General features: G+C 32.6%; 1 protein-coding gene across 2 annotated transcripts in view; it reads right to left on the bottom strand.

The window, feature by feature from the left end:
- The window catches only part of LOC135127245 (transducin-like enhancer protein 4), a 243,895-nt gene that overhangs the window by 13,583 nt on the left and 202,421 nt on the right, over window positions 1-27,891 (bottom strand). The window contains exon 8 of one of the 2 annotated variants that reach the window (XM_064053667.1): window positions 5,950-6,063. In XM_064053667.1, the coding sequence (XP_063909737.1) occupies window positions 5,950-6,063 (114 nt within the window). The remainder of the gene's footprint in view (window positions 1-5,949; window positions 6,064-27,891) is intronic. The other variant, XM_064053668.1, reaches the window with a different exon arrangement.

Genomic DNA, 27,891 nt, shown 5'->3' with positions numbered 1-27,891 from the left:
TGAATTTTAAAAACAAGTTATTTTCAGATCGAATATTTTTTAATTTGCACCAGAAACATAATAAACACGTTATATTTTTGGAACTAGAACAACGGAGTGAATATCTCAGAATTTTTTGCCAACATTTTCAACTGCAAAATTTTTCAATATTATGAAAATTTTGGTAAATTTTCGACAATTTTCGAAATTTAACTGAAGACATTTTCTTATAGATTTCAATTTCCAGAAGTTGGTTTCAGGCTCTTTTCTTGAATAGCTCCTATTGTTTTTCAAGGATCCGTTGAAATACTGCAATTTTTTGAATTTTGAAAACAAATTATTTTTACATCGAATATTTTTAGTTTTTTATTTTTTTCTTGCACCAGAAGCTATGTTTTTGGAATCAGAACAACGGAATCTATAGCCCAGAAGTTTTTTGGAATTTTGACATTTTCAAATCCAAAAATTTTCAATATGAAAATTTAGGTAAATTTTCGACAATTTTAGAAATTTAACTGAACAAATTTTTTTACAAATTTCAACCTCCAGAAGTTGGTTTTAGACACATTTCTTGGATAGCTCCTATTGTTTTACCAGGATCCTTTGAATATTGCAATTTTTTTAATTTTAAAAACAAATTATTTTCAGATCGAATAAATTTTAATCTTACACCAGAAGCATAAACACGCTATATTTTTTGGAATCAGAATAATGGAATCTATAGCCCAGAATTTTTTGGGATTTTTTTGCCAACATTTTCAAATTCAAAATTTTTCATTATTTTGAAAATTTAGGTGAATTTTCGATAATTTTAAAAATTTAACTGAAGACATTTTCTTATAGTTATACTTTTCAATTTCCAGAAGTTGGTTTCAGGCTCTTTTGTTGGATAGCTCCTATTGTTTTTCAAGGATCCGTTGAAATATTGCAATTTTTTGAATTTTGAAATTATTATTATTTTCAGATCGGATATTTTTTATTTGTTATTTTTATCTTGCACCAGGAGCTATGTTTTTGGAATCAGAACAACGGAATCTATATCCGACATTTTTTTGGGATTTTTTGCCAACATTTTCAAATCCAAAATTTTTCAATATGAAAATTTAGGTAAATTTTCGACAATTTTCGAAATTTAACTAAACACATTTTCTTACAAATTTCAACCTCCAGAAGTTGGTTTCAGACATACATATTTCTTCGATAGCTCCTATTGTTTTGCCAGGATCCTGTGAAATATTGCAATTTTTTTTGAACTTTAAAAACAAATTATTTTCAGATCGAATAAATTTTAATCTTGCACCAGAAGCATAAAAACGCAATATTTTTGGAATTAGAACAAGGAAATCTATATCCCCGACTTTTTTGGGAACTTTTTGCCAAGATTTTCAAATGCAAAATTTTTCAATATTTTGAAAATGTTGGCAAAAAGTTCCCAAAAAATTCGGGGATAAAGATATAGAAAATTTAGGTGAATTTTCGATAACTTTTAAAATTTAACTGAAGACATTTTCTTATAGATTTCAATTTCCAGAAGTCGGTTTCAGGCTCTTTTCTTGGACAGCTCCTATTGTTTTTCAAGGATCCGTTGAAATATTGCAATTTTTTGAATTTTGAAATTATTATTATTTTCAGATCGGATATTTTTTATTTGTTATTTTTATCTTGCACCAGGAGCTACGTTTTTGGAATCAGAACAACGGAATCTATATCCGACGATTTTTTGGGATTTTTTTGCCAACATTTTCAAATCCAAAATTTTTCAATATGAAAATTTAGGTAAATTTTCGACAATTGTCGAAATTTAACTGAACACATTTTCTTACAAATTTCAACCTCCAGAAGTTGGTTTCAGACATATTTCTTGGATAGCTCCAATTGTTTTGCCAGGATCCTTTGAAATATTGCAATTTTTGTTGAACTTTAAAAACAAATTATTTTCAAATCGAATATTTTTTAATCTTGCACCAGAAGCATAAACACCCTATGTTTTTGGAATCACAACGGGATATATATCCCAGAATTTTTTGGGATTTTTTTTACATTTTCAAATGCAAAATTTTTCGAAATTATGAAAATTTAGGTGAATTTTCGAAAACTTTCGAAATTTAACTGAAGACATTTTCTTATAGATTTCAACCTCCAGAATGGGTTTCAGACTCATTTCTCGGTCAACTCATCTTGTTTTTACGGGAGCCTTTGAAATTTTGCAATTTTTTGAATTTTATAAACAATTTTTTTTGGATCGAATATTTTTTAATCTTGCACCAGAAGCATAAAAACGCTGTTTTTGGAATTAAAACAACGAAATCTATATCCCAGAATTTTTTGCCAACATTTTCAAAAGCAAAATTCTTCAATGCATATTATGAAAATGTATGTGAATTTCTGACAATTCTCAAAATTTAACGAAAAACATTTTCTTCTAGATTTCGCCTCCTAGAAGACCTTGACCCATTTCCTCGATACCTCTTACCATTTTTCCAAAATCGCCCACTGAAAATATTTTTTTTCTTTTAATTTTAAAAACAAATTATTTTGAGACCGAATTTTCTTTAATTTTGCATCGGGAACATAAACACTCTTTGTTTTTGGAATCAGGATGGCCAAATCTATATCCCAGAATGTTTTGGAATTTTTTGGCGACATTTTCAGGACCAAATTTTTCCCCTATGAAAATGTTGCCCAATTTTTGACAATTTTCAAAATTTAACAAAAGACATTTTCTTATAGATTTCGACTCTAGAAGTTAGTTTCGGATTCATTTCTTGGATAGCTCCTATTGTTTTTCCAGATACTTTGAGATTTGCAATTTTTTGAATTTTAAAAACAATTCTTGCACCGATAGCATAAACACGATATATTTTTAGAATCAGCACGAGAAAATCTATATCCCAGAATTTTTCGGATTTTTTTGGCAACTTTCAAAAGCAAAATTTATGGCCAATTTTCGACATTTTTCAAAATTTGACGAAAAATATTTTCTGATACATTTCGACCCCTAGAAGTTAGTCCCTGGGTGATTTCCTCGATAGCTCTTATCATTTCATCAAAATCCCTCACTGAAATATTGCATTTTTTTTTTTAAACAAATTATTTTGAGACCGAATATTATTTAATTTTGCACCATGAGCATAACCACCTAGGTTTTTGGAATCAGCATGGCGAAATCTATATCCCAGAATTTTAGGGAATATTTTGGCGACATTTTCAAAGGCAAAATTTTTCAAAATTATGAAAATTTTGGTGAATTTTCGACAATTTTCGAAATTTAATTGAAGACATTTTCTTATAGATTTCAACTTCAAGAAGTTGGTTTCAGACTCATTTTTCTTTGACAACTTATATCATTTTTCCTAAACTGCCCACTGAAATAGTGCAATTTTTTTAAATTTTAGTAACAAATTATTTTCAAAACGTATATTTTTTAATCTTGCACAAGAAGCATAAACACAGTACATATGTTCTTGGAATCACAAGACGAAATCTGTATCCCAGAGTTTTTTCGGATTTTTTTTTGGCAACTTTTCCAAAATCAAAAATTATGAAAAATTCAAGCAATTTTCGACATTTTTCAAAATTTAACTAAAAATATTTTCTGATACATTTCGACCCCTAGAAGTTAATTCCTTAGTCATTGCCTCGATAACTCTTGTCATTTCATCTGAATCGCTCACTGAAATATTGCATTTTTTTTTAAATTTTAAAAACAAATTATTTTGAGACCGAATATTTTTTAATCTTACTCGTGAGCATAACCACCTAGGTTTTTGGAATCAACACGGCGAAATTTATATCCCAGATTTTTTTGGGAATTTTTTGGCGACATTTTTGAAGGCAAAATTTTTCAAAATTATGAAAATTTTGGTGAATTTTCTACAATTTTCGAAATTTAATTGAAGATATTTTCTTATAGATTTCAACCTCAAGAAGCTGGTTTCAGATTCATTTTCTTTTGACAACTTATATCATTTTTCCAAAACTGCCCACTGAAATATTGCATTTTTTTTTAAATTTTAGTAACAAATTATTTTCATTCAAAACGTATATTTTTTAATCTTGTATTGGGGGCATAACGACGATATGATTTAGACCACAATGAAATCTGTATCCTAGAATTTTTTCGGACTTTTTTGGCAACTTTTTCAAAAATCAAAATAAAAAATTATGAAAGTTTCGACCAATTTTCGGCATTTTTCAAAATATAACGAACGACATTTTCTGATAGATTTTGAGCCATAGAAGTTAGTCCCTTAGTCATTTCCTCTATAGCTGTTGTCATTTTTCCAGAATCGCCGCATTTTTTTGTTTTAATTTGAAAGAGAAATTATTTTGAGATGGAATATATTTTGATCTTGCACCGGGAACATAAGCACGATATGCTTTTGAGATTAGCATGGCGAAATCTAGGTCCTCGAATGTTTTGGGAATTTTTTGGCATTTTCAAAACCAAATTTTTTACTTATGAACATTTTGACCAATTTTAGACAATTTTTAAAATTTAACAAAAGACATTTTCTTACACATTACAGCTCTAAAAGTTGGTTTCGGACTCATTTTTTCAATAGCAGGTGTAATTTTACAGTATATAATGTATGAATTATTTCAAATTGTCAATATCCATCAGTTTTCTCTATTGCTCACTAGATCAGGTTGATCTGTTAATAACAAAATACTACTTCCCATCTAAAATCTGCCTGTAATAAATTTACTCAGTTATTGTAAAAAATCACTATGTATATATGTATATTATCTCATAAAATTGTCGTTTCGAATTCAAAACTTTCTAACCAGAATATTTTAGTCCTTGTCAATTTTATTCTATCAACCTAAATGTTTATGGGATTATGGAAACCCGCAAAGAGGAGGCGGAGAAGCCTAGTACCTATATGTCTTTTTTTAATCATAGTAAGACTATCCATTTGAATATAATTCATGTAATGTGACACCATATAAAAATTATTTAGTTTTAAGTAAACATCGGGCGCCAGATCTTAGTTGGCCATGAAACGTTAATTATACAGCGTCATCTGTCGCCCAGTGTGGCGCTCGCCCGTCGGCCCGCCCTCTAGCGTCTAAACTACGAAGCATTTATTAAACCTGAAAGCTTAATAACTTCGTAATGACGGCAAAACAACTTCGTATGAATTGTAAATTCCGAGCTTCAGTTCCGAGGAGTGCAACGCAGAAAAAACCAGTCGCGGCCATAAATAATAACCTTAACGCTTAATATAATTCTTCTCACCTAAGTTTATGGTTCGAACAACATCCCATAATAAAAAATCAAAGCGAATCGGCTTGTCGGTACTATAATCAATTCCGCGGCGAGATCCTTGACATCAAACATTTACATTTTAATAGAATTTTATATCCATCCATAAATACTTCCATATTTTCATAATTTCGCAAAATGAATGCCAAATGGGAAATTAAACTCATCCTCTTCCAACGACACTAAATTAAAATTAATATGAAACGATGAAATACGACTTGTTGACGGCTTCCTCCCACGTGGAATGAAAAAGCGGATGTCTCGGAAACGCGACAATAAGTGAGCAATAACGTTTATTACGGGTTCGAGTTAGAGATGAAAACGCATCGCAAATGCAACGCCGCTGTTCAATTCGGTTATTTAGGTCATGCGGCTTTGTAATTTCGAGATGTACTTTCTTGTTAGACGAGTAGTGGTGACGACGTCTTCCTACAGCCGTTTTACATTTTAATAAAGCAGCGAATGCATTTGGTTCGCTCGTTTATTGCAGCTCGTGTTTATGTCTCAAGCTGGGAACTGCATTACGTAAAAATGGGGGAAGAATGCATTAAATTTTATGCGAAGCGTAAAACACTTACGCCACAATTAACAAAAAACACGACACGAATTATGCATTCAAAAGAGACGCGACGATGTCTAGCGTCTCTTTTAAATTCATCTAAAGTCTTAAGTATTAGTATGTTAAAATTGAAACTACGTACTTTAATACTTACGTGCCCCATGTCTTTCTCCTCTTTCTTCGGTTTCTTGTGTTCAGATTCTTGAGGCGTTCGAGGTCTGTATTTTTCCCGCTCGGCGGGAGATATCGAGTTTCTCTGCAAAAATTAATGAAATAATTAAAGCGCGAAGTTTGCTAAAGCGATGAGGTTTCGCATTATATAGGCGGAAGAGCAAATCAAAATTCAAGGGGGCGCTTATTCGATAAATATTGTCTTTGACAAAGCGATGCAGTAAACTCTAGACTCTAAAGCTAACGATTTATAAATTATACTCTACAACATTACATGTCACGTTGACGTGGTAATCAATAAATGATGATAGTTCAGTTTTACGACAGACTGTAAGTCAAGCAAAAAGATCAATTGATCCGTTATAAATCAGTCAATGCTAACATTAATAAAATAAGTAGAGAGCAAGTTCAATCGGTTTATTGTCGGAAACAAATTACAACTATTATGAAAACACAGATGTCGTTATTAGTTATTTATGAAGTTTATTTTTTCAACGGGGTTTTTATTATAGCCTTCAGGATGTTTTTAGACAAAGGTGGAAATCTAATAATTTGGTTCATCAAATGATATTTATCATATTAGGTTAGAAAATCTGACAAAAACCGTAAAATCTGAATTTTCTATACTCCTAAGCAGATGTTTCTTGCGAAGGTCACATTTAATCTTTCCGGTACTACAAAGAAAGATAATCCTACCCGAGTTTTGGGTAAAAGGGTCCCCGAGAACTCCGTTAGCAAAATGCTCTACTTCAATTTGATTGTCCATTGCCTCCAGAACCTGTTCTGACAAGATGGGATTCTTGGATTAATGAAATTAAACATTTTTAGGTTATTATGGAATCTGACTCCACAGTGTCGAAATGCTCAACACTATTTCCAAAAAAAACACGTGGGATTTCAAAATTATATCATAGTTTTAAAAAAAGACATCAGGGTCCTTCAAGATTTACATTTTTAAAATAATACAAACGGTTCTTAAGACACTTCCAAACTACTTCAAAAATAAGGCATTAGGAGCCTTCAAGGTTCATTGAAATTGTTTCAAAAACTAAACACAAAAGAGTTCCAAGACTCTTTCGTATTCTTTAACAAGAAAAATGTACTAGAAGCCCTCAAGATTATTTCAAACTTTTAAAAAAACATCAGAAACCCCAAGATTCTATTATATTTTTTACAAAGAAAAATACCCTAGAGGTCGTTCATATTTTTCCGTCTTGAGAACTTTTCGAATTCTTTGAAAAATAATAAAATAATAATAATAATAATAATAAAAAGATCAGGAGCCCCCTAGATTCTTTTCCATTCTTATACAAATACACTAGGGACTAGGGATTGTTTCATATTTTTTAAAAATTCAAAGACACCAGAACCTCCTAGATTGTTCCACGTTAAAAAAATCTTTTCAACTCTTTCAAAAATAAACATTAGAAGCTTTCAAACTATTAAAAAAAAAGACAAAAGAAGCACACAAGGCCCTCCCTCTTACATTGATAAAAAATAAGTCAGATTTTTTTAAATTCTTTCAAAAGCAAAACATAAGGGTCTTCAAAAATTAATTGGTATAAAAAAACACACTAGAGACCCCGGAGACTCTTCCACACTCTTTAAAAAACAAAATACACAGGTTTTTTCAGTTTTTTTTTTAATTAAAATAATATTTTAAATGTAGAAGTTTTTCGATTCTGAAGATATGAATTTTCCAGTTTTTCGATTTTTTAGTTCGTCTATTTTTAATGTTTTAATATGAAATTTTTCGAGTTTTCGTCCTTAAATTTGTCTATTTTACCATTTTGCAATTTTTTGACTTTTCAACTACTCAATTTTTAATTTTAATTTTTCTATTTTTTAGGTTTTTTCAATTATTTTGCAATTTTTTCGGTTTTTAGTTTTCTGTTTTTGTATTGGAATTTTTGTAGATCTATTTTAAATATTTCAATTTTTACTTTTTCGATTTTTCAATTTCTCGTTTCTCCAATCTTTCGATTTTTCGGTTTCTGAATTTAGTTTTTGATTTTTCTAGTTTTAATTAAATGTTTCAATTATTCCTTGTTCAACCTTTGTATTTTTCGATTTATGTATTAATTCTTTGATTTTAAATTTTTCAATTTTGCAATTTCGCAATTTTAATTTTTCGATTTTTGAGATTTTTCATCAATTAATGCATTTTTCGACTTTCCTTCGCAATTTCTCCTGTTTACAATTTTTATAATTTTTCATTTTTGATTTTTTCAGTTTTCCGATTCTTAGTTTCTCGATTTTTTTATTTTACAATTTCCTAATGATTCGGAATTTTTCAGATTTTTGACTTCACAGTTTTTCGGTTCTTACATACAACCAAACACCAGAGGCCATCGAGTTTTTAATTTTTTTTTTTAATTCAAACAAAGCTCATGAAGTTCCAAAGATGATTTCAAAAATACGACGTAATTAGCCCAAACTTTATTCAAACTCTTTCAAAAATAAAACACCAACAGTCTTTTAGTTGTTAAAAAACAAAAACACTAGGTATGTTCAATATTTTGCAAATTTTTTCAAAAACAACAGAGAATTTTTCAAATTCAAAGCAAAGTCAGTGAGCTTTGAAGATTCTTTCAATTTTTTGAAATCAAAACACTGGGGGTCTCCGAGATTTTTTCAAATTCTTTCAAAAGCCAAACACCAGAGCCTACCGAAAATTTTTAAAAATTAAATTTTTTAGGAGCTTTAAATATTCTTTCAAACTTTTTCAAAAACAAAACCATTTTGGAATTTTCCGACTTTTCAATTACTCAATTTTTAATTTTTCGATTTTTTACATTTATTGTAGTTTTCCATTTTAAATGTTTAAATTTTTCCATTTTCAACAGTTGAATGTTTCATTTTTTAAACTTCTCAGTTTTTGAATTTTTACTTTCTCGATTTTTCAATTTTTCGTTTCTTCAATCTTTCGATTCTTCGGTTTCTGAATTTAATTTTTCGATTTTTCAATTATGTTGCAATTTTTCCTTTTTACACTTTTCAAATATTTTCATTTTTGGTTTTTCATTTTCTCGATTTTTATTTTGCAATTTTCCTAGTTTTACTTAAATGTTTCAATTATTCGATGTTCAACTTTTGCATTCTTCGATTTATTAGTTCGTTAATTTAAATTTTTTCAATTTCGCAATTTTAATTTTTCGGTTTCATTTTTGATTTTTTCAGTTTTTCGATTTTTTTATTTTACAATTTTCTAATGCTTCTAAATTTCCCCGATTTTTAACTTCACCGTTTTTCGCTTCTTACTGCTTCGATTTTTCGATATGGAATTGGATTTCAAATCCAAATAAAAGCTCCACAGATTCTTTCAAACTCTTTCAAGAACAAGAAACTAGCTGTCCCTGAGATTTTTTTAAATTCGTTTAACAATTCAACATAATTTGCCTCTCATTTTTTACCAACTTTTTCAAAAACCAAACACCAGAGGTCATCAAGTTTTTCATTTTTTTTTTTAATTCAAATAAAGTTCAAGGGGTTCCAAAGATTGTTTAAAATCTTTCAAAAACAAAACATCAGGGGCCCCCTAGATGTTTTCAAATTATTTCAAAAATATGACATAATTAGCCCCAACTTTATTCAAACTCTTTCAAAAATAAAACACTAGGGGTCTCCAAGGTTTTTTCAAGTTCTTTGAAAAATTCATCACAATTGGCCTGTAATCTTTTCAAACTCTTTCAAAAACAAAACACCCATAATAATCTTTTACTTATAAAAAAAGACATAGGTACGCTCAAAATTTTGCAAACTTTCCAAAAACACCAGAGAATTTTTCAAAATGAAGCCAAAGTCAATGAGCTCTAAATATTCTTTCAAACTCTTTCAAAAACAAAACCATTTTGCAATTTTTCGACTTTTCAATTACTCGACCTATAATTTTTAGTCATTTGATTTTTTAATTTTTTGTAGTTTTCAATTTTAAATGTTTAAAAGTTTCCATTTTCAATAAAATTTTTTAATATGTATTTACTTTTTCGATTTTTCAATTATATATTTTGAAATTTTTCTTTTTTATACTTTTCGAATATTTTCATTTTTAGTTTTTCAGTTTTTCGATTTTTATTTTGCAATTTTTCTGGTTTTAATTAAATCTTTCAATTATTCGATGTCCAACATTTGGATTTTTCGATTTATTAGTTCTTTAATTTTAACATTTTCAATTTTTCAATTTCGCAATCTTAATTTTTCAATTTTTGAGATTTTTCATCAATTAATGCATTTTTCGATTTTTCTTCTGCAATTTTTCCTGTTTATAATTTTTCATTTTTGATTTTTTCAGTTTTTTTTTTCATACTGCTTCGATTTTTTCAACATGGAACTGGATTTCAAATCCAAATAAAAGCACCAAAGATTCTTTCAAACTCTTTCATGAACAAGAAACTAGGTGTCCCTGATATTTTTTCAAATTCATGTAAAAATCCAACACAATTGACCTCTAATTTTTTTCAAAAACAAAATACTAGAGGTTCCCCAGATTTTTCCAAATTCTTTCAGACACCCAAGACCAGAGGCCATCAAGGGTTTTTTAAATTTATTTTTATTTTAATTCAAACAGAGTTCCAACTATTCAAAAACAAAACACCGGGGCCCTCGAGATTCAAATTTTTTCAAAAATATGACATAATTAGCCATAACTTTTTCAAACTCTTTCAAAAATAAAACACCAATTGTCTTTTACTTTTTCAAAAACACCACAGAATTTTTCAAATTCAAACAAAAGTCAGGGAGCTCTGAAGATTGATTCAATCTTTCAAAATCATAACATTAGGGGTCTTCTACATTTATTTAAAATGGGGTCTCTAGACGTAAAGAAAGTATTTCTTAAAGCTCATTTGACGATTGAAGCCTTCCAGGAGCCTTACCGGATTGTCCATTGCCTCCAGAACCTGTTCTGACAAGATGGGGTTCATGGATTGAAGCGGTTATCGATTTTTTGCGATCATTTTGACGATATAAAAAAAGTTCGATTATTGCTATTCATAGTTTTGTTATGTAATTCTAATTTAAATGAAACAGGGCGGAAATTTGAACTCTTTGGATCATCGTAAATATAAATAATAAAAATGTGCCATTTTCTTCACACGTTGAGCTTTCGATTCCGGTTGTATTCACAGCTCCAACTGTGACACGTTACGTCAACCTTAAATCCCCGGTTGCATCACCATAACGAGCGGCATTAGAAGTACATAAATGCGACGTCTCGTTTACGTAATGCACATGTCATTTAAAAACATTTAATACCACCATTCAAGCACGAAAGTTCCCAAAGCTTTAAAGATCCCGAATTCAACGGAACTCCGCAAGTGAATATGATTCAACTGGATTAAGTGATTTTGTTCCAAATGCAATTCTTCTCGATGTAATTGAAGCGCTCTCACGCGACTTAAAAATAACCGTAACAACCGGAAATGTAATTTCGTCGTTTCCACCAAATGGATATCAGACACGCGTCTGCAAATGCAACTCCGAGAAAATTCGCTCGCATTATGCAAATACGTTTCGTTAACGAAAGATTTTAATTTATCAGTTTTTTTTTAACTGGTGTATTTTTCTGGCGTGCGAAGTCCAATTACGCTGTAATTCCAGGGAACGAAGCCGAAAGCCAATTCCTTTTAAAACGCCAATCAAAACCAAATTAGTAAAACGAACGATTTAATTAATTAGCGAAACGACGAAGCGAACGACATTAAAGTAACCGGGAATTGGAGTCGCGAATGTACTGTTAATAATCCAGCAAATGAGGCGACTGTCGCGATGAAATAGGTCATGGAAGCTTTGGAGTTTTACAACCCCTCTCCGTGTGTTCCGGGCAATTTCTCCTGCGAGCTTCGAGTCGATGAAGCTTTTATTTCCCCAGGGGAATTTGTCCAAGTCGAGAAATGAAACTATACCGAACCGAAACACGTATTTTGTCACCGGGATGTCTGAATCTGGGAGCGGAGAAAAGCGAAAAAAGAGAAACGCTCACTCGAAGATCCACCGCATATGTTACCATCAAATATTTGTTCGCGAACAAGGATACAACTTTCGATATAATGGGACCGAGTCGGACCAACTTCGTAATTGCCTCCCGATCTAATCTTTGCCACGATAAGGGCGAGGAATATCGCGAAATAATAGTAATGATAATAACGCAATATTCTTAATTTTTATATCGTGACGACCGTCGCAGCTAATCTCAACCAACTTCAGTCTTTTTAATGTATCCGAACGAATCGCGGTGTTCGCAACACGTTATATCTCGCTAATCGAGCTTAAACTTCCCCACGAAATAATAATATTCCGATCATAAGCGTCATAGAATTTCAAATTTACAAAGCTCTCGCCCCTAAAGCCAATCTCCTCAATCCGCGTTCCGGCACTATATCAATTTGCTTTAAATCATCTTCCGCGCCGCTTCTGTCGCAATTACGAACATGTCGAAACTAGTTACTAAACCGCAAGCTACACATCCGCATAATCCTCCGTCGCCACAGGGTTAGTCGTTTCATCGCGCTAAAAACGCCGTTCGCAATTCGGGAAATTAGCGGCATAAATATGTACATTCGGGCGACATCATCACTCGTCCGGAGAGTGGCATCTTGGGAGGGCTTTTACACCCCTATCGTGGAATTTTATGCCCTCCCACAAGAGCGCCACGTTTCCACCGGCTTTATGTAACATTCAACTGTCACCTGTACCGGCGCGTCCCGTAAATACCCCTAGATATATTGCGGAGTATCGCCGGAGAATACGAAAACGTCTGTTGGTTATAAATTATGTGTTTATCCTGTATTACCGATGTTCTTTTTGCATACAAACGTCGGGCTTGTAGTTTTATTTCAACGACAGATTTAACACTGAATATACGTGTTTGATCAGCGGTTTAAATATAGCGGTTTTGCGGCTGCGATAATTATGTGGGATACTACATTTGTTGGTGTGATTTATTAGTGGATTCCTCGAAACTGCAACAGATGGGGAGACGTTTTAACGTGCCACTGCTAATTAGAGGAGGTCAAACGGATATTTCCGACAGATTGGACTTGGCAAGTGGACGCTGGCCCGAGGACTTAATTCGCGCTGAAATTTCTAAATGGACACGTTCCTACACGACAAACACTCCGTCCCTTTCTGCGATTCAGTCGACGATTTCTCCGTAACTTCAAACGCAACTTTACCGTTATCAAAGAGGATATCAACATTTACTTCGACGATCTAAGGAAGTAGATCTCACTTAACAAGACAGATTTATTTATACCGTTGTTTCGTGGACACAAAGTCACAAGACGTTCCTGCAGATAACGGGTTTCAATCAAGCAGATGATCAAAGAAAGCACGACGATATTAAGGGCAAACACCCCTTTTAATTGCTTTAAAAAAAAAGAAATGTCTAAACTATCTGTTATAACTCGGTTTTCATGTAAGCATAATGTAACATCTGGAGTTCTGCAGGGTTCTATTCTAGGTCCGATACTCTTTCCTCAATTATTAATGATATTGGCTGAATTTTTACTGCCCGAACGTAAGCTAAGGAAGTATTGTAATAGAGTCTACCCGGTCAATGGCTATTTTTTTTCGATGTTCCATGGCTTCAAGAGTATGGAAAATAACCTCCTGTTTCCATATGTATGTGTCTTTGTCTGTCAGTCTATCTGTCTGTTAGACGTTTGTGTCGATTTTTGTTTGATAATCTCCGAAATTACATTATTTATCAAGATTTTCTTAACAAATATTAAATTATTAATTTTGTAATATACGGAGATGAAATTATTGCGAGTTAATACAAATATATCAATGAAAAACCTGTGTAGGAATTCATAATTCACTAATACATAGTCTGTGTGCTTATTATGGCCACCCGTTATAATCCTAAATACGGTCACTAGATTGACTACAAAGGATAAAATGCCTAATTTCAAATGTTCTCTAAATTCCTTTTCGTTGTTAAAAATCTCATTTTACATTGAATTACTGTTGATTTTCCTTAATTTATGACAGAGTGTTTTCTTTTTTTTTCGTTGTAATGAAAGTTGTTAATATTTGTTTATTAGCCTGTTCAGAATTTGTTTGATTCAAATAAATATTTTTGAAGGAGTTTAAAGAATCTTGGGTACCTCTAATGTTGTTTAATTTTTGAAGAAGTTCAAAGAATCTCGGGGGACCTCTGTTGGATTATTTTTGAAGAAGTTTAAAGAATCTGGGAGAACCTATGGTGTTTTATATTTAAAGAATCTCGGGGACTTCGGATGTTTTATTATAGAAGAAGTTTCATGAATTTCGCTGGATCATTGGTGTTTTATTTTTAAAGAAATTTAAAGAAGCTCGAGTACCGCTGGTGTTTTATTTTAGAACGAATTTAAGGAATCTTGGAGAACTATGGTGTTTTATTTTTAAAGAATTTTAAAAAATCTCGGAGAACATCTGGCGTTTTATTTTTGAGGGATTTTAAGGAATCTTGAGGACTTCGGATGTTTTATTTTTAAAAAAGTTCAAGGATTATTTTGGGAACTTGTGATGCTTTAGTTTTGAAGAAGTCTAAAGATCTCGGCGAGCGTCTGGTATTTTATTTTTGAAGAAGTTTAAAGAATCTCGGAGAATCTCTGGTGTTCTATTTTTGAGAAATTTGAAAACAATTTTGGAGTGTGATGTTTTATATTTAATTAAATTATTTAGGGAATCTCGAAGAATCTCGGGTGTTTTATTTTTGAAAGGATTTCGAAGAATCTCGGGGACTTTTGATGTTTTATTTTTGAAGAAGTTTAATAAATTTGGGAGGATCTCTGGTGTTTTAATTTTAAAGAAATTTAAAGAATCTCGAAGACCTCTGGTGTTTCATTTTAGAAGTTTAAATAAAGAATCTTGGGGACCCCTAGTGCTTTATTTTTGAAGAACTTTAAAGAATCTCGGAGAATTTCTGGTGTGTTATTTTTGAGGAATTTTAAAGAATTCTGGAGCTCTCTGATATTTAAATAAGTTTAAAGAATATCGGAGGATCTTTAGAGTTTTATCTCTGAAAGGAATTCGAAGAATCTAGGGGACTTCTGAATAAAGAATCTCTGGGACTCTTCGTGTTTTATTTTAGAAGTTTAAAAAATTTCGGAGGATCTCTGGTGTTTTATATTTGAAAGAATTTTAAAGAATATCCCCTGGTGTTTTATTTTTTAAGAAGTCTAAAGAATCTCAGGGAGCGTTAGGTATTTTAGTTTTGAAGAAGTTCAAAGAATCTTCTGGGACTTTTGTTGGTTTATTTTTGAAGAAGTTTAAAGAATCTCAGAGAACCTCTGGTGTTTTATTTTTGAGGAATTTGAAAGAATTTTGGAGCTCTCTGATATTTAAAGAAGTTTAAAGAATATCGGAGGATCTCTGGTGTTTTATATCTGAAAGGAATTTGAAGTATCTAGGGGACTTCTGAATAAAGAATCTCGGGGACTCTTTGTGTTTTATATTAGAAGTTTAAAAAATTTCGGAGGATCTCTGGTGTTTTATATTTGAAAGAATTTTAAAGAATATCCCCTGGTGTTTTATTTTTTAAGAAGTCTAAAGAATCTCAGGGAGCGTTAGGTATTTTAGTTTTGAAGAAGTTCAAAGAATCTTCTGGGACTTTTGTTGGTTTATTTTTGAAGAAGTTTAAAGAATCTCAGAGAACCTCTAGTGTTTTATTTTTGAGGAATTTGAAAGAATTTTGGAGCTCTCTGATATTTAAAGAAGTTTAAAGAATATCGGAGGATCTCTGGTGTTTTATATCTGAAAGGAATTCGGGGAATCTAGGGGACTTCTGATTAAAGAATCTCGGGGATTCTTCGTGTTTTATTTTACAAGTTTAAAAAATTTCGGAGGATCTTTTGTGTTTTATTTTTGAGGAATTTTACAGAATTTTGGAGATCTCTGATATTTAAGGAAGTTTAAAGAATCTTGGAGGATCTCTGGTGTTTTATATTTGAAAAGATTTCGAGGAATCTCGGGGACTTCTGATTAAAGAATGTCGGAGACTCTTCGTGTTTTATTTTAGAAGAAGTTTAAAGAATCTCGTAGGATCTCTGGTGTTTTATATTTGAAAGGAATTCGAAGAATCTCGGGGACTTCTAATTAAAGAATCCAAAGAATCCTGGGGACTCTTCGTGTTTTATTTTTGAAGAAGTCTAAAGAATATCGGGGAGCGTCTGGTATTTTAGTTTTGAAGAAGTTCAAAGAATCTCCGGGGACTTTTGTTGGTTTGTTTTTGAAGAAGTTTAAGGAAACTCGGAGAACCTCTAATGTTTTATTTTTGAGGAATTTTAAAGAATTTTGGAGATCTCTGATATTTAAATAAGTTTAAAGAATCTCAGAGGATATCTGGTGTTTTATATTTGAAAGGATTTCGAAGAATCTCGGGGACCCTTCGTGTTTTATTTTAGAAGAAATTTAAAGAATCTTGGACACCTCTGATGATTTATTTTTGAACAAGTTTAAGAAATCTCGGTGAACCTATAGCGTTTTATTTTTGAGGGATTTTAAAGAATCTTGGGGGCTTTCGGTGTTTTATTTTTGAAGAAGTTTAAAGAATCTCGGGTACATCTGATATTTTATTTTTCAAGAAGTCTAAAGAATCTGAGGGAGCGTCTGGTCCTTTATTTTTGAAAAAATTTAAAGAATCTCCGAAAACCTCAGGGACTTTTGATGTTTTATTTTGAAAAAAATTAAAGAATCTCAGGAACCCTTGATGTTTTATTTTTAAAGAAATTTAAATAATCTCGAAGACCCCTGATGTTTTATTTTACAAGTTTAAATAAAGAATCTTGAGAACCACGGATGTTTTATTTTTAAAAAAGTTTAAAGAATCTTGGGGACTTCTGGTGCTTTATTTTTGAAGAACTTTAAAGAATCTCGAGTACCTCTGATATTTTATTTTTGAAAAAGTTCAAAGCATCTCGGGGGACCTCTATGGGATTATTTTTGAAGAACTTTAAAAAATGTGGGAAAACCTCCCTCTGGTGTTTTATTTTTGAGGAATTTAAATTTTTTTGTCGATCTCTGATGTTTTATATTTAAAAAAATTTAAAGAATCTCGGAGGATCCCTGATGTTTTATATTTGAAAGAATTTTAAAGAATATCCCCTGGTGTTTTATTTTTGAGGAATTTTTAAAGAAGTTTGGAGCTCTCAGATTATTTAAAGAAGTTTAAAGAATATCGGAGGATCTCTGGTGCTTTATATCTGAAAGGAATTCGAAGAATCTCGGGGACTTCTGATTAAAGAATCCCGGAGACTCTTCCTGTTTTATTTTGGAAGAAGTTTAAAGAATTTCGGAGGATCTCTGTTGTTTTATATTTGAAAGAATTTTAAAGAAAATCCCCTGGTGTTTTATTTTTGAGGAATTTTAAAAATCTTTGGAGATCTCTGATGTTTTATATTTAAAGAAATTTTAATAATCTCGGGTACTTCGTTTGTTTTATTTTTAAAGAAATTTAAAGAATCTCGAGGACCCTTGGTGATTTATTTTAGGAGAAGTTTAATGAATTTCGGAAGATCACTGGTGTTTTATTTTTAAAGAAATTTAAAGGATCTCGAGGACCCCTAGAGTTTTATTTTAGAAGAAGTGTAAAGAATCTTGGAGACCTCTAGTGCTTTATCCTCGAAGATGTTCGAAGAATCTCGGGGTACCTTTGTTGGTTTATTTTGATGAAGTTTAAAGAATCTCGGAAAACCTCTGATGTTTTATTTTCGAGGAATTTTATAGAATTTTGGAGATCCCTAATATTTTATTTTTAAAGAAGTTTAAAGAATCTCAGAGGATCTCTGGTTTGTTATTTTTGAAACGATTTCGAAAACTTCTGAGGCGATGTCATCAAAATGTTGGTGGGGTTAATTATAGAAATTTTAGTTGCGGTTTCACTACCTGCACAATATTCCTAAAATGTATATCAAATTTAACAACAATCGGAGTTTTGGAGATGTCTAATAATACTCGCTTCAGCGTCGCCGCCTCCTCAGGAACCACAACAGCTTCGTCTGGCGAGGAGCCGCCGCAAGGGAGACCACAGGACGACCTTAGTTTTTAATTTAAATCAAGTAGAGATCCGTTCGTGATCTGACCTGACTTGAGTTGACCCGAACACAATTGTTCGGGACAATGAATTAAGAATACTTGACTTTTGTAGTTTTCTAAAAAAAGTTCTATGCCACTGACCCCGCCTGCAAAAATAATTCCTCCTGTCAAAAATTAATTTCCCCTTCATATTGCATCGCACTGATCGTATTAAACCCCGACGAAATCCATTTGCGATTCATTTAAATTTAAAATCATCGATGCACTCATCCCCTAAATCGCCTAGGACACATTCATAAAATAACTAATTTAAATTATTTTATTTACATGCGACAAACGTCGAAAATTCATTTATTAAATTTTCAATAGCGCGCAGGACATTCGCGCCAATCAAAGAGTGTGTAATTAATCCCGTCAACCGAGTGGTATAACGTTTCATTTGCAAATTCATAAATCACGGCACAATAAATCAATTCGATTAAAACTATAGCAAACACATAATGAACAGGTTTATCAAGCGCAATTTATACCTGTTCCAATTGAACTCCGCACACAACAGTGTACCTAGTAATCGCAGCTGCCAACAAACCGTTTTAATGTCTGTAATAATGACTCGCTGAACCGGAAAGATAGGGTTGACGGACCGGTTTTAACACGTACGACTGTCGCGCGCGGACTTTTATAGTCAATCGGGTGGTGGCGCGTTAGCGAGATGTAAGTGTGGCGCTCTCTAGCGGAACGGTTTGCGAGTGTAATGGATCGTTCAGAGATGGCGCTCTCCTAATTTGATTTTCTTTAAGAATGGGGGTTAATTTGGGGATGAGGTTGAGAGGCAATTTGAAATTTTCGCCACACAATGCCGCGTTCTACATGGATGGCTCTATTTCCTTACAAAAGCGATGTGAAAAGACCGCGCTATAAAATGCGAAACTCATTGTCCTCCACCCGAGTGAAAATGTTTAATAGATAAAGATACCCCGGTCATAAACTGTGAAAGCCAGTAGCTATGTTTACGGCTTTACTCGAAACATAAAACATACTTTCATATTTCTGCATATACCGCAACGTGTAAATAGTGCCGGAAAGATGGTGTGCACATTATTTTCGCGTTTTTATTTTGATCGTTCTTTACATACGCGGTAAATCTCCTGAATGCAATCTTGCAGGGCTTGTGTGGAAACCGAAAGCGTATCGTCTACAATGTAAATATTTTGTTATAACTTTTAGACCGAATTTCCGCCGAATAAAAACAAGCTTTACAAGTTGTAGACCTTGTTTAACTCCAGGGGAATCACCCGATTTTTCCGTGCCGGCGATTCGGGAAAGTGGGACGCCTCTATTTGCTCATTCTGTTTAGTTACCGCGTGTACAAATCGACCGTTCCGGCGACAGCAAACTTTTTAAAATATGACAATCAACCCATAACAAGGCGCTAAACTAGTAAAGTGCACGACGAATGGGGAAAGCTAACTTTATTGCCTTGGCTGTACAATAGGGGCCATTCAAATGCGAGGCACATATAATAACGTGGACTTTATTGTTTGTAGTGCCATCCTGTTCGCTCTCTCGAGAAAATAAAACTGCCACAAATCTCCTGCCACGCTCGAGGGTCCCTTTCTTTTTCCTACACCCTTCACATTATCACGGTATATAGCGGACCAAACAACTGCTGTTTTATTTACGAAAAACTTTTAAGGGCCCTAATTCGACGACCGCACCGCGCCCGAGATAAGCGAAAAAACGTCCGAACCGATGGAGCTAATTGCACAGATAGCTCCCATTAAAATTTATGAAGAATCGTTTAAAACTGCGGTTGCCAAACTTTTACGGTAAGAATTTCAACCATTAAGTTCATATTAAAACGTCAACTCTTTGTCACGAATTTCATTGTTGAAAATGATTCAACTAACCTCAAAAATTCTTGGACAATTAGCGCTATGTCTCCATGCCTTTTAAATAATTATAACTGACGGAACAAAAAAGTTTGGTTTTCAAACGTATCTAAGAGAGGATAACGAAATTTAACAAGATCTGTTTACAATAACTTTAGAAATATTGTGCCTGTGGTTACTATAGAGAAGAATTGAATTTTACATTGAGTGTGGATCTAAAATTGTTAATGGCGAATGTGTTTTATTTTTGACAAAATTTAAAAAATTTCAGAGATCAGCCATGTTTTATTTATAAAAGTGTTTAAAGACTCTCGAGGGATATCTGGTGTTTTATTATTCGAGAAGTTTAAAAAATCTCGGGGACCTCTTGTGTTTTATTTTGGAAGATGTTTAAAGAATTTCTACGATCTCTGGTGCTTTATTTTCGAAGAAGATTAAAGAATCTCGGAGAACCTCAGGTGTTTTACTTTTGATCAATTCTACAGAACCTTGAGGATCTCTGATGTTTTATCTTTAAAGGGTTCAAAGAATTTCAGAGGATTTCTGGTGTTTTATTTTTGAAGAAGTTTAAAAACTCAGAGATCTGCGATGTTTTGTTTTTAACAATGTTTAAACAATTTCGGGGGACATCTGGTGCTTTATTTTTGAAAAAGGTTAAAAGAATCTCGGAAAAACTGGTGTTTTATTTCTGAGGACTTTTTAAATATTTGTTTTTAATTTAAAAAATTTCGGAGCATTTCCGGTGTTTTATATTCGAAAGAATTTTAAAGAATCTTGAGGACTTCCAGTGCTTTGTTTTTGAAGAAATTTAAAGAATCTTAGGAAACCCTGGTGTTTTATTATTGTAGTAGTTTAAAGAATCTCCGGGATTTTTGATGCTTTATTTTTGGAGAAGTTAAAAGAATCTCGGAAAACATTTGGTGTTTTATTTTTGAGGAGTTTTAAAGAATTTTGGAGATGTCGGATATTTCATATTTAAAGAAATTTAAAGAATCTCGAAAGATTTCTGGTGTTTTATTTTTCAAAGAATTTCGAAGAATATCGGGGACTTCAGGTGTTTCATTTTAGAAGTAATTTAAAGAATTTCGGAGGATCTCTGATGTTTTATATTTGAAAGGATTTTAAAGAATCTCGGGGATCTGTGATTACTTTTAAAGAAATTTAAAGAATCTTGGGAACCCCGGGGTGTTTTATTTTAGAAAAAGTTTAAAGAACCTTGGGGACCTATAGTGCTTTATTTTTTAAGTAGTGTTTTATAGAGTGTGATTGCGAAATACGCATTTGAAAGGATTTTAAAGAATCTCGTTGACCTCTGATGTTTTATATTTAAAGAAATTTAAAGAACCTCGGGGAACCTGGTGTTTTATTTTAGAGAAGTTTAAAGAATCTTGGAGACATCCAGAGCTTTACTTTTGAAGAAATCTAAAGAATCTTGGGGAACCCTGGTGTTTTATTTCAGAAGTAGTTTAAAAAATCTCAGAGATCTGCGATGTTTTTTTTTTCATTTTTAAAGAATCTCGGTGGACATCATGTGTTTTATTATTGTGGTAGTTTAAAGAATCTCGGGGACCTATTTTAGAAGAAGTTAAAAGAATCTCGGTGTTTTATTTTTGAGGAATTTTAAAGAATTTTGAATATCTCTGATGTTTTATATTTAAAGAACTTTATAGAATCTCGGAGGATCTCTGTTTTATTTTTTAAAGGATTTCGAAGAATCTCGGGGACTTCTGATGTTTTATTTTAGAAGAAGTTTAATGAATTTCAGCGGCCCCCGGTGTTTTATTTTTGAAGTTTAAAGAATCTTGGGGATCTCTGGTGCTTTATTTTTTAAGAAATTTAAAAAATCTCGGAGAATATTTGGCGTTTTATATTTGAAGAATATGAAAGGATCTTGAGTATATCTGATGTTTTATTTTTAAAAAAGTTTAGAAAATCTTGATTACCTTTGATGTTTTATTTTTAAAGAAATTTAAAGAATCTGGTGGGCTTCTAGTGTTTTATTTTGAAGAATTTTAAAGAATCTTGAGAATCTCTGATGTTTTATATTTAAAGAAATTTAAAGAATCTCGGAGGATCTCTGGTGTTTTATTTTTCAAAGTGTTTTGAAGAATCTCGAGGACTTCTGGTGTTTTATTTTAGAAGAAGTTTAATGAATTTCCCAGGACCTTGATGTTTTATGTTTAAAAAAGTTTAAAGAATCTCGCAGGATCTCTGGTGTTTTATTTCTGAAAAGATTTCGAAGAATCTCGAGGACCCTTAGTGTTTTATATTTGAAAGAATTTTAAAGAATCTCGGGGACTTCTGAAATTTTATTTTTAAAGAATCTCGGGGACCCCTGGTGTTTTATTTTGGAGAAGTTTAAAGAATCTTGAGGACTTCCAGTGCTTTATTTTTGAAGAATTTGAAAGGGTCTTGAGTATATCTGATGTTTTATTTTTAAAAAAGTTTAGAAAATCTTGATTACCTTTGATGTTTTATTTTTAAAGAACTTTAAAGAATCTGGTGGGCCTCTAGTGTTTTATTTTGAAGAATTTTAAAGAATCTTGAGAATCTCTGATGTTTTATATTTAAAAGAAATTTAAAGAATCTCGCAGGATCTCTGGTGTTTTATTTCTGAAAAGATTTCGAAAAATCTCGAGGACCCTTGGTGTTTTATATTTGAAAGAATTTTAAAGAATCTCGGGGACCCCTGGTGTTTTATTTTGGAGAAGTTTAAAGAATCTTGAAGACTTCCAGTGCTTAATTTTTGACGAAGTTTAAACAATCTCAGAGATCTGCAATGTTTTCTTTTTTTAATTTTTAAAGAATCTCGGGGGACATGAAGTGTTTTATTATTGTAGCAGTTTGGTGCTTTATTTTTGAGGAATTTAAAAAAAAAATTGGAGATATCTGATGTTTTATATTTAAAGAAATTTAAAGAATCTGGGATCTCCGGTGTTTTATCTTTCAAAAAATTTTGAAGAATCTCGGGAATCTCTGGTGCTTTATTGTTGAGGAATTTTAAAGGGTTTTGAGTATATCTGATGTTTTATTTTAAAAAAAGTTTAGAGAATCTTGGGGACCTCTGATGTTTTACTTTTAAACGAATTTAAAGAATCTCGGGGACCCCTGGTGTTTTATTTTAGAAAAAGTTTAAAGAATCTTGTTGGCCTATAGTGTTTTATTTTTGAAGAAATTTAAAAAATCTCGGAATTCCCTGGTGTTTTATTTTTGAGGAATTTTAAAGAATCTCGGAGTATCTCGGGTGTTTAATTTTTGAGAAGATTTCGAAGAATCTCGGGAACCCTTTGTGTTTTATTTTGGAGAAGTTTAAAGAATCTTGGGGACTTCCAGTGTTTTATTTTTGAAGAATTTTAAAGAATCTCAGAGATTTGCGATGTTTTCTTTTTTTAATTTTTAATGAATCTTGGGGGACATGAAGTGTTTTATTATTGTACCAGTTCGGTGCTTTATTTTTGAGGAATTTAAAAAAAAAATTGGAGATATCTGATGTTTTATGTTTAAAGAAATTTAAAGAATCTCGGAGGATCTCCGGTGTTTTATCTTTCAAAAAATTTTGAAGAATCTCGGGAATCTCTGGTGCTTTATTGTTGAGGAATTTTAAAGGGTTTTGAGTATGTCTGATGTTTTATTTTAAAAAAAGTTTAGAGAATCTTGGGGACCTCTGATGTTTTACTTTTAAACGAATTTAAAGAATCTCGGAGACCCCTGGTGTTTTATTTTAGAAAAAGTTTAAAGAATCTTGTTGGCCTATGGTGTTTTATTTTTGAAGAACTTTAAAAAATCTAGGAATTCCCTGTTGTTTTGTTTTTGAGAAATTTTAAAGAATCTCGGAGTATCTCTGGTGTTTTATTTTAGAGAAGTTTAAAGAATCTTGGGGACTTCCAGTGTTTTATTTTTGAAGAATTTTAAAGAATCTCAGAGATTTGCGATGTTTTCTTTTTTTAATTTTTAATGAATCTCGGGGGACATAAAGTGTTTTATTATTGTAGCAGTTCGGTGCTTTATTTTTCAGGAATTTAAAAAAAAATTGGAGATATCTGATGTTTTATGTTTAAAGAAATTTAAAGAATCTCGGAGGATCTCCGGTGTTTTATCTTTCAAAAAATTTTGAAGAATCTCGGGAATCTCTGGTGCTTTATTGTTGAGGAATTTTAAAGGGTTTTGAGTATATCTGATGTTTTATTTTAAAAAAAGTTTAGAGAATCTTGGGGACCTCTGATGTTTTACTTTTAAACGAATTTAAAGAATCTCGGGGACCCCTGGTGTTTTATTTTAGAAAAAGTTTAAAGAATCTTGTTGGAATATAGTGTTTTATTTTTGAAGAAATTTAAAAAATCTCGGAATTCCCTGGTGTTTTATTTTTGAGGAATTTTAAAGAATCTCGGAGTATCTTTGGTGTTTTATTTTTGAAAAGATTTCGAAGAATCTCGGGAACCCTTAGTGTTTTATTTTAGACGAAGTTTAATGAATTTCGGAGCATTTCTGGTGTTTAATATTTGAAAGAATTTTAAAGAATCTTGGGGACTTCCAGTGCTTTATTTTTGAAGAAATTTAAAAAATCTTAGGAAACCCTGGTATTTTATTATCGTAGTAGTTTAGAGAATCTTGGGGACCTCTTGTGTTTTATTTTAGAAGAAGTTTAAAGAATCTCGGCGATCTTTGATGGTTTATTTTTGAAGAAGTTAAAAGAATCTCGGAACACATTTGGTGTTTTATTTTTGAGGAGTTTTAAAGAATTTTGGAGATAACGGATGTTTCATATTTAAAGAAGTGTAAAGAAACTCGGAGGATTTCTGGTGTTTTATTTTTCAAAGAATTTTGAAGAATCTCGGGACTTCTGGTGTTTTATTTAAGAAGAAGTTTAATGGTGTTTTATATTTGAAAGGATTTTAAAGAATCTGGGGGATCTCTGATTATTTTTAAAGAAATTTAAAGAATCTTGGGGACTCTTGGAGTTTTAATTTAGAAGAAGTTTAAAGAATCTTGGGGACCTATAGTGCTTTATTTTTTAAGAAGTTTAAAGATTCTCGGAGAACTTCTGGCGTTTTACTTTTGAGAAATTTTAAAGGATCTTGAAGATCTCCGATTTTTTATTTTTAAAAAAGTTTCAAGAATCTTGAAAACTTCTGGTGCTTTATTTTTGAAGAAGTTCAAAGAGTCTCAGGGGACCCCTGTTGGCTTATTTTTTAAGGAGTTTAAAGGATCTCGGAAAACCTATGGTGCTTTTAATTTTTGAAGAATCTGAAAGAATTTTGGGGATTTGCAAAATTTTATTTTTAAAGAGCTTTAAATAATCTCAGAAATAAAAATACTTTGCAATGGTACCTAAGATTTTTTTGTTATTTTCAAAATTTTTAAGTATCAGCCGAAGTTCTTTCAGGTATGTTATCACTCATCATCACAGTGAGAAAAATTCTCACATTCGAAATAAAAAAATACTAAGCAGAACTTAATTATATACAAATTTAGAATGCATTGCTGTTCGCTCATATCCTAAAAACTTGATTTGAATGTAATTTATGTAATGTGACATTATACAAAAAGTTGTTGAGTATTAAGTAGTCAGGGATTATATTGTTTTTTACAAAAAGCTCTTCTCAATTACCTCCATATACAAAACATTTTATCTCCATAGTTTGGTTTTATATTAGCAACGATTTCATTGTGAAAAACAAGCACATAAATCTCATTAATATCCTTTTACTTTGTTGTTTATGTTGCATTTAAAAGTGTTAATGTTTTTGTTTATATTCCACAAGGTAGAAGAATAGACCCGTTTATGTATTTATTTATTTTGTTTTTGGTTCGCGAGCGACATTTTGGGAACCGCTTCTTTAAATTAATTCCCGCTAAGCGTCTCCCCGGCTCCCCCCTCCACTCGGCGCGATGTTGGTTGCGTAACAATCGGGCTGCGGCGTCGGAAAAACGAACAATGCGCTGGTAAAGCGGCCGTCTAATTACACTCGAGCCATAGATTTTTGTTGTCATCGGAGCCATTTGGCGCTGCCGACACTCCACAACGTCAGAAACACTCCGGAATGACTGGATGTGTTTAGTTTAGGGAATTAATTGAGCGTCGAGAGCCAAAACAAAAAAAGAAAATTAATGTCGGGCAGAAAGGCGAAATCCGGACAGCCGACTCGGTCTCATAAAACATTTTAGAAGTCAAAACAATAATCGAATCAGAAACAGTCGGGGAATATAAAGTGTAGTTTCGCTCGACCGCACAAAAGGTTCGTGATTTGAAACGGCGCTTAATACAGGGACGACGTAGAACACACAATATAAAAGGGTCGGAAGCGACCGGGATTTAACAATAGATTAGAGCACGTCACTTTACAGCGCGGTCTGCCTCTGGCAGAAGAATGTGCTAGTTTTTCCGCGGCCTGTAAATTGATTAGGGGCTGAAAGCCGGCGCGATTTTTCAGGGATGACTCGATTACTTTAGACGGTGCGTTTGAATGGATGCTATTCATTCTAATTTAGTACAAGCAACTTTCCACCCTGAAATTGAGGAGGCTGAAATCGTATTAAGATAAATTAGGTGGAGCGACATTCTCATCCACCTCGAACCCACGCCCCCAATTAATTACAAAAATTGCCGCAATCCGCCGCGCACCGGCCCTTATTAAATATTTATCATCCTTAATGCCGCCCAAACTTCCCCGACTCGTCCACGGCTCAATTCTACGACTAAGCGCATAGTTGGTTGCCTATCTTTGGACAGAATTCTACGTCTCACTTTAATTGATTCAGAAGCGGTTGACTGCACCCTGAATAGGGTTGGCAGAGGATTAAAAACTACACAATTCCAACTGGGACGCCCCTAGAGACATCAAAAACGATTTTTGGGGGCGTGCACACCCTCCTGCAAGAGTCAGTCTTGTCTGATAGACGAAGACCGCAAATCATGCTTTAGTATGTGGAATTAGAATTTGCACTCTGTCGAGGTATCGTTTTTGACGAGGCTTATCTCTGTGCCACATTTCTGATATTGAAATATGAAATATTGAGATCGAAGGGGTGTTTGCAGACTTTGAGCTAGGCAATACACGTCAATTCTCCTGACGTTCGACACAAGAGGTCGCTGTAGTCTTCACACTAGAAACAAATGGCTGTCGGCTTGAAGCGAAACGAGTTTCTAACTCCATGATGTCTATTTACTACTAGTTCTTCACCTTTATCTCTATATCAGTTATTAAGAAGTCCAAGGGTGCACGAAATGCGTTCGAAGTGAGGGTTAAAATAATCTAAATGCTGCTACTTAGCATGTCACTGTTTTCACTGTTTTGTCATGTTGGACCACGTAAAACCCCTTAACCCGGAAACAACCTTTAGTGGCATCAACAACCATCAGAATTCAAATCCCTTTGGGTATTAAAGATAAGTCCTTTATGCAGATAAATGAATTCCTCTACATAGGGGTTCGAGACCGTGTCCAGCTTGCCTGAAGCGACTGTTACATGTTGTTTTCTTTTGTTTCTCCCGTTCTGGTTTATTCAGATCTGTGCGAGGTTAAAGTGGACCCAGAATCGTGTATTGGAGAAACTAAATTCACGAGCCTTAAGGACCACACTTGAACATGATGTCCAGAATCTTAGCGCAGATTTGAGTTCGAAATAAGTTCTTTCTGAAAATTTCTGGAACTGGGGTTTGTAGTAAGAGTTCTAAAGAGTTCTAAAACACTCTTGACTGTCCTGAATCTCAGAATACCTAGTTCTAATATTTATACTACCGTTTTTTTTTTTAAGTCTCAGGAAAGAAATGTCCAGAAAGAGGTCAAATTTAAATTAGAAATCAGCACCTTCGGCAAATTTCTAGAATTGGACCATGAAGTAACAGTTCTAATGATTAAGAAGTTCATAGATTGTGACTGTGCAAAAATCGACTTAAATTTTGAAAAGATTCAAGCTCCTAATTACAGGAAAATATCCAGAAAGAGATCTAATTCGAGTTAGAAATTAGTACCTTCGGTAAATTTCTAGAATTGGACTATGAAG

This window comes from Zophobas morio, unplaced genomic scaffold, assembly GCF_036711695.1.
Source record: "Zophobas morio isolate AGI-343-1 ecotype UQ-CSIRO unplaced genomic scaffold, CSIRO_AGI_Zmor_V1 ptg000011l, whole genome shotgun sequence".
NCBI classification, from domain to species: domain Eukaryota; kingdom Metazoa; phylum Arthropoda; class Insecta; order Coleoptera; family Tenebrionidae; genus Zophobas; species Zophobas morio.
This window is presented reverse-complemented; position numbering and strand designations above follow the sequence as displayed.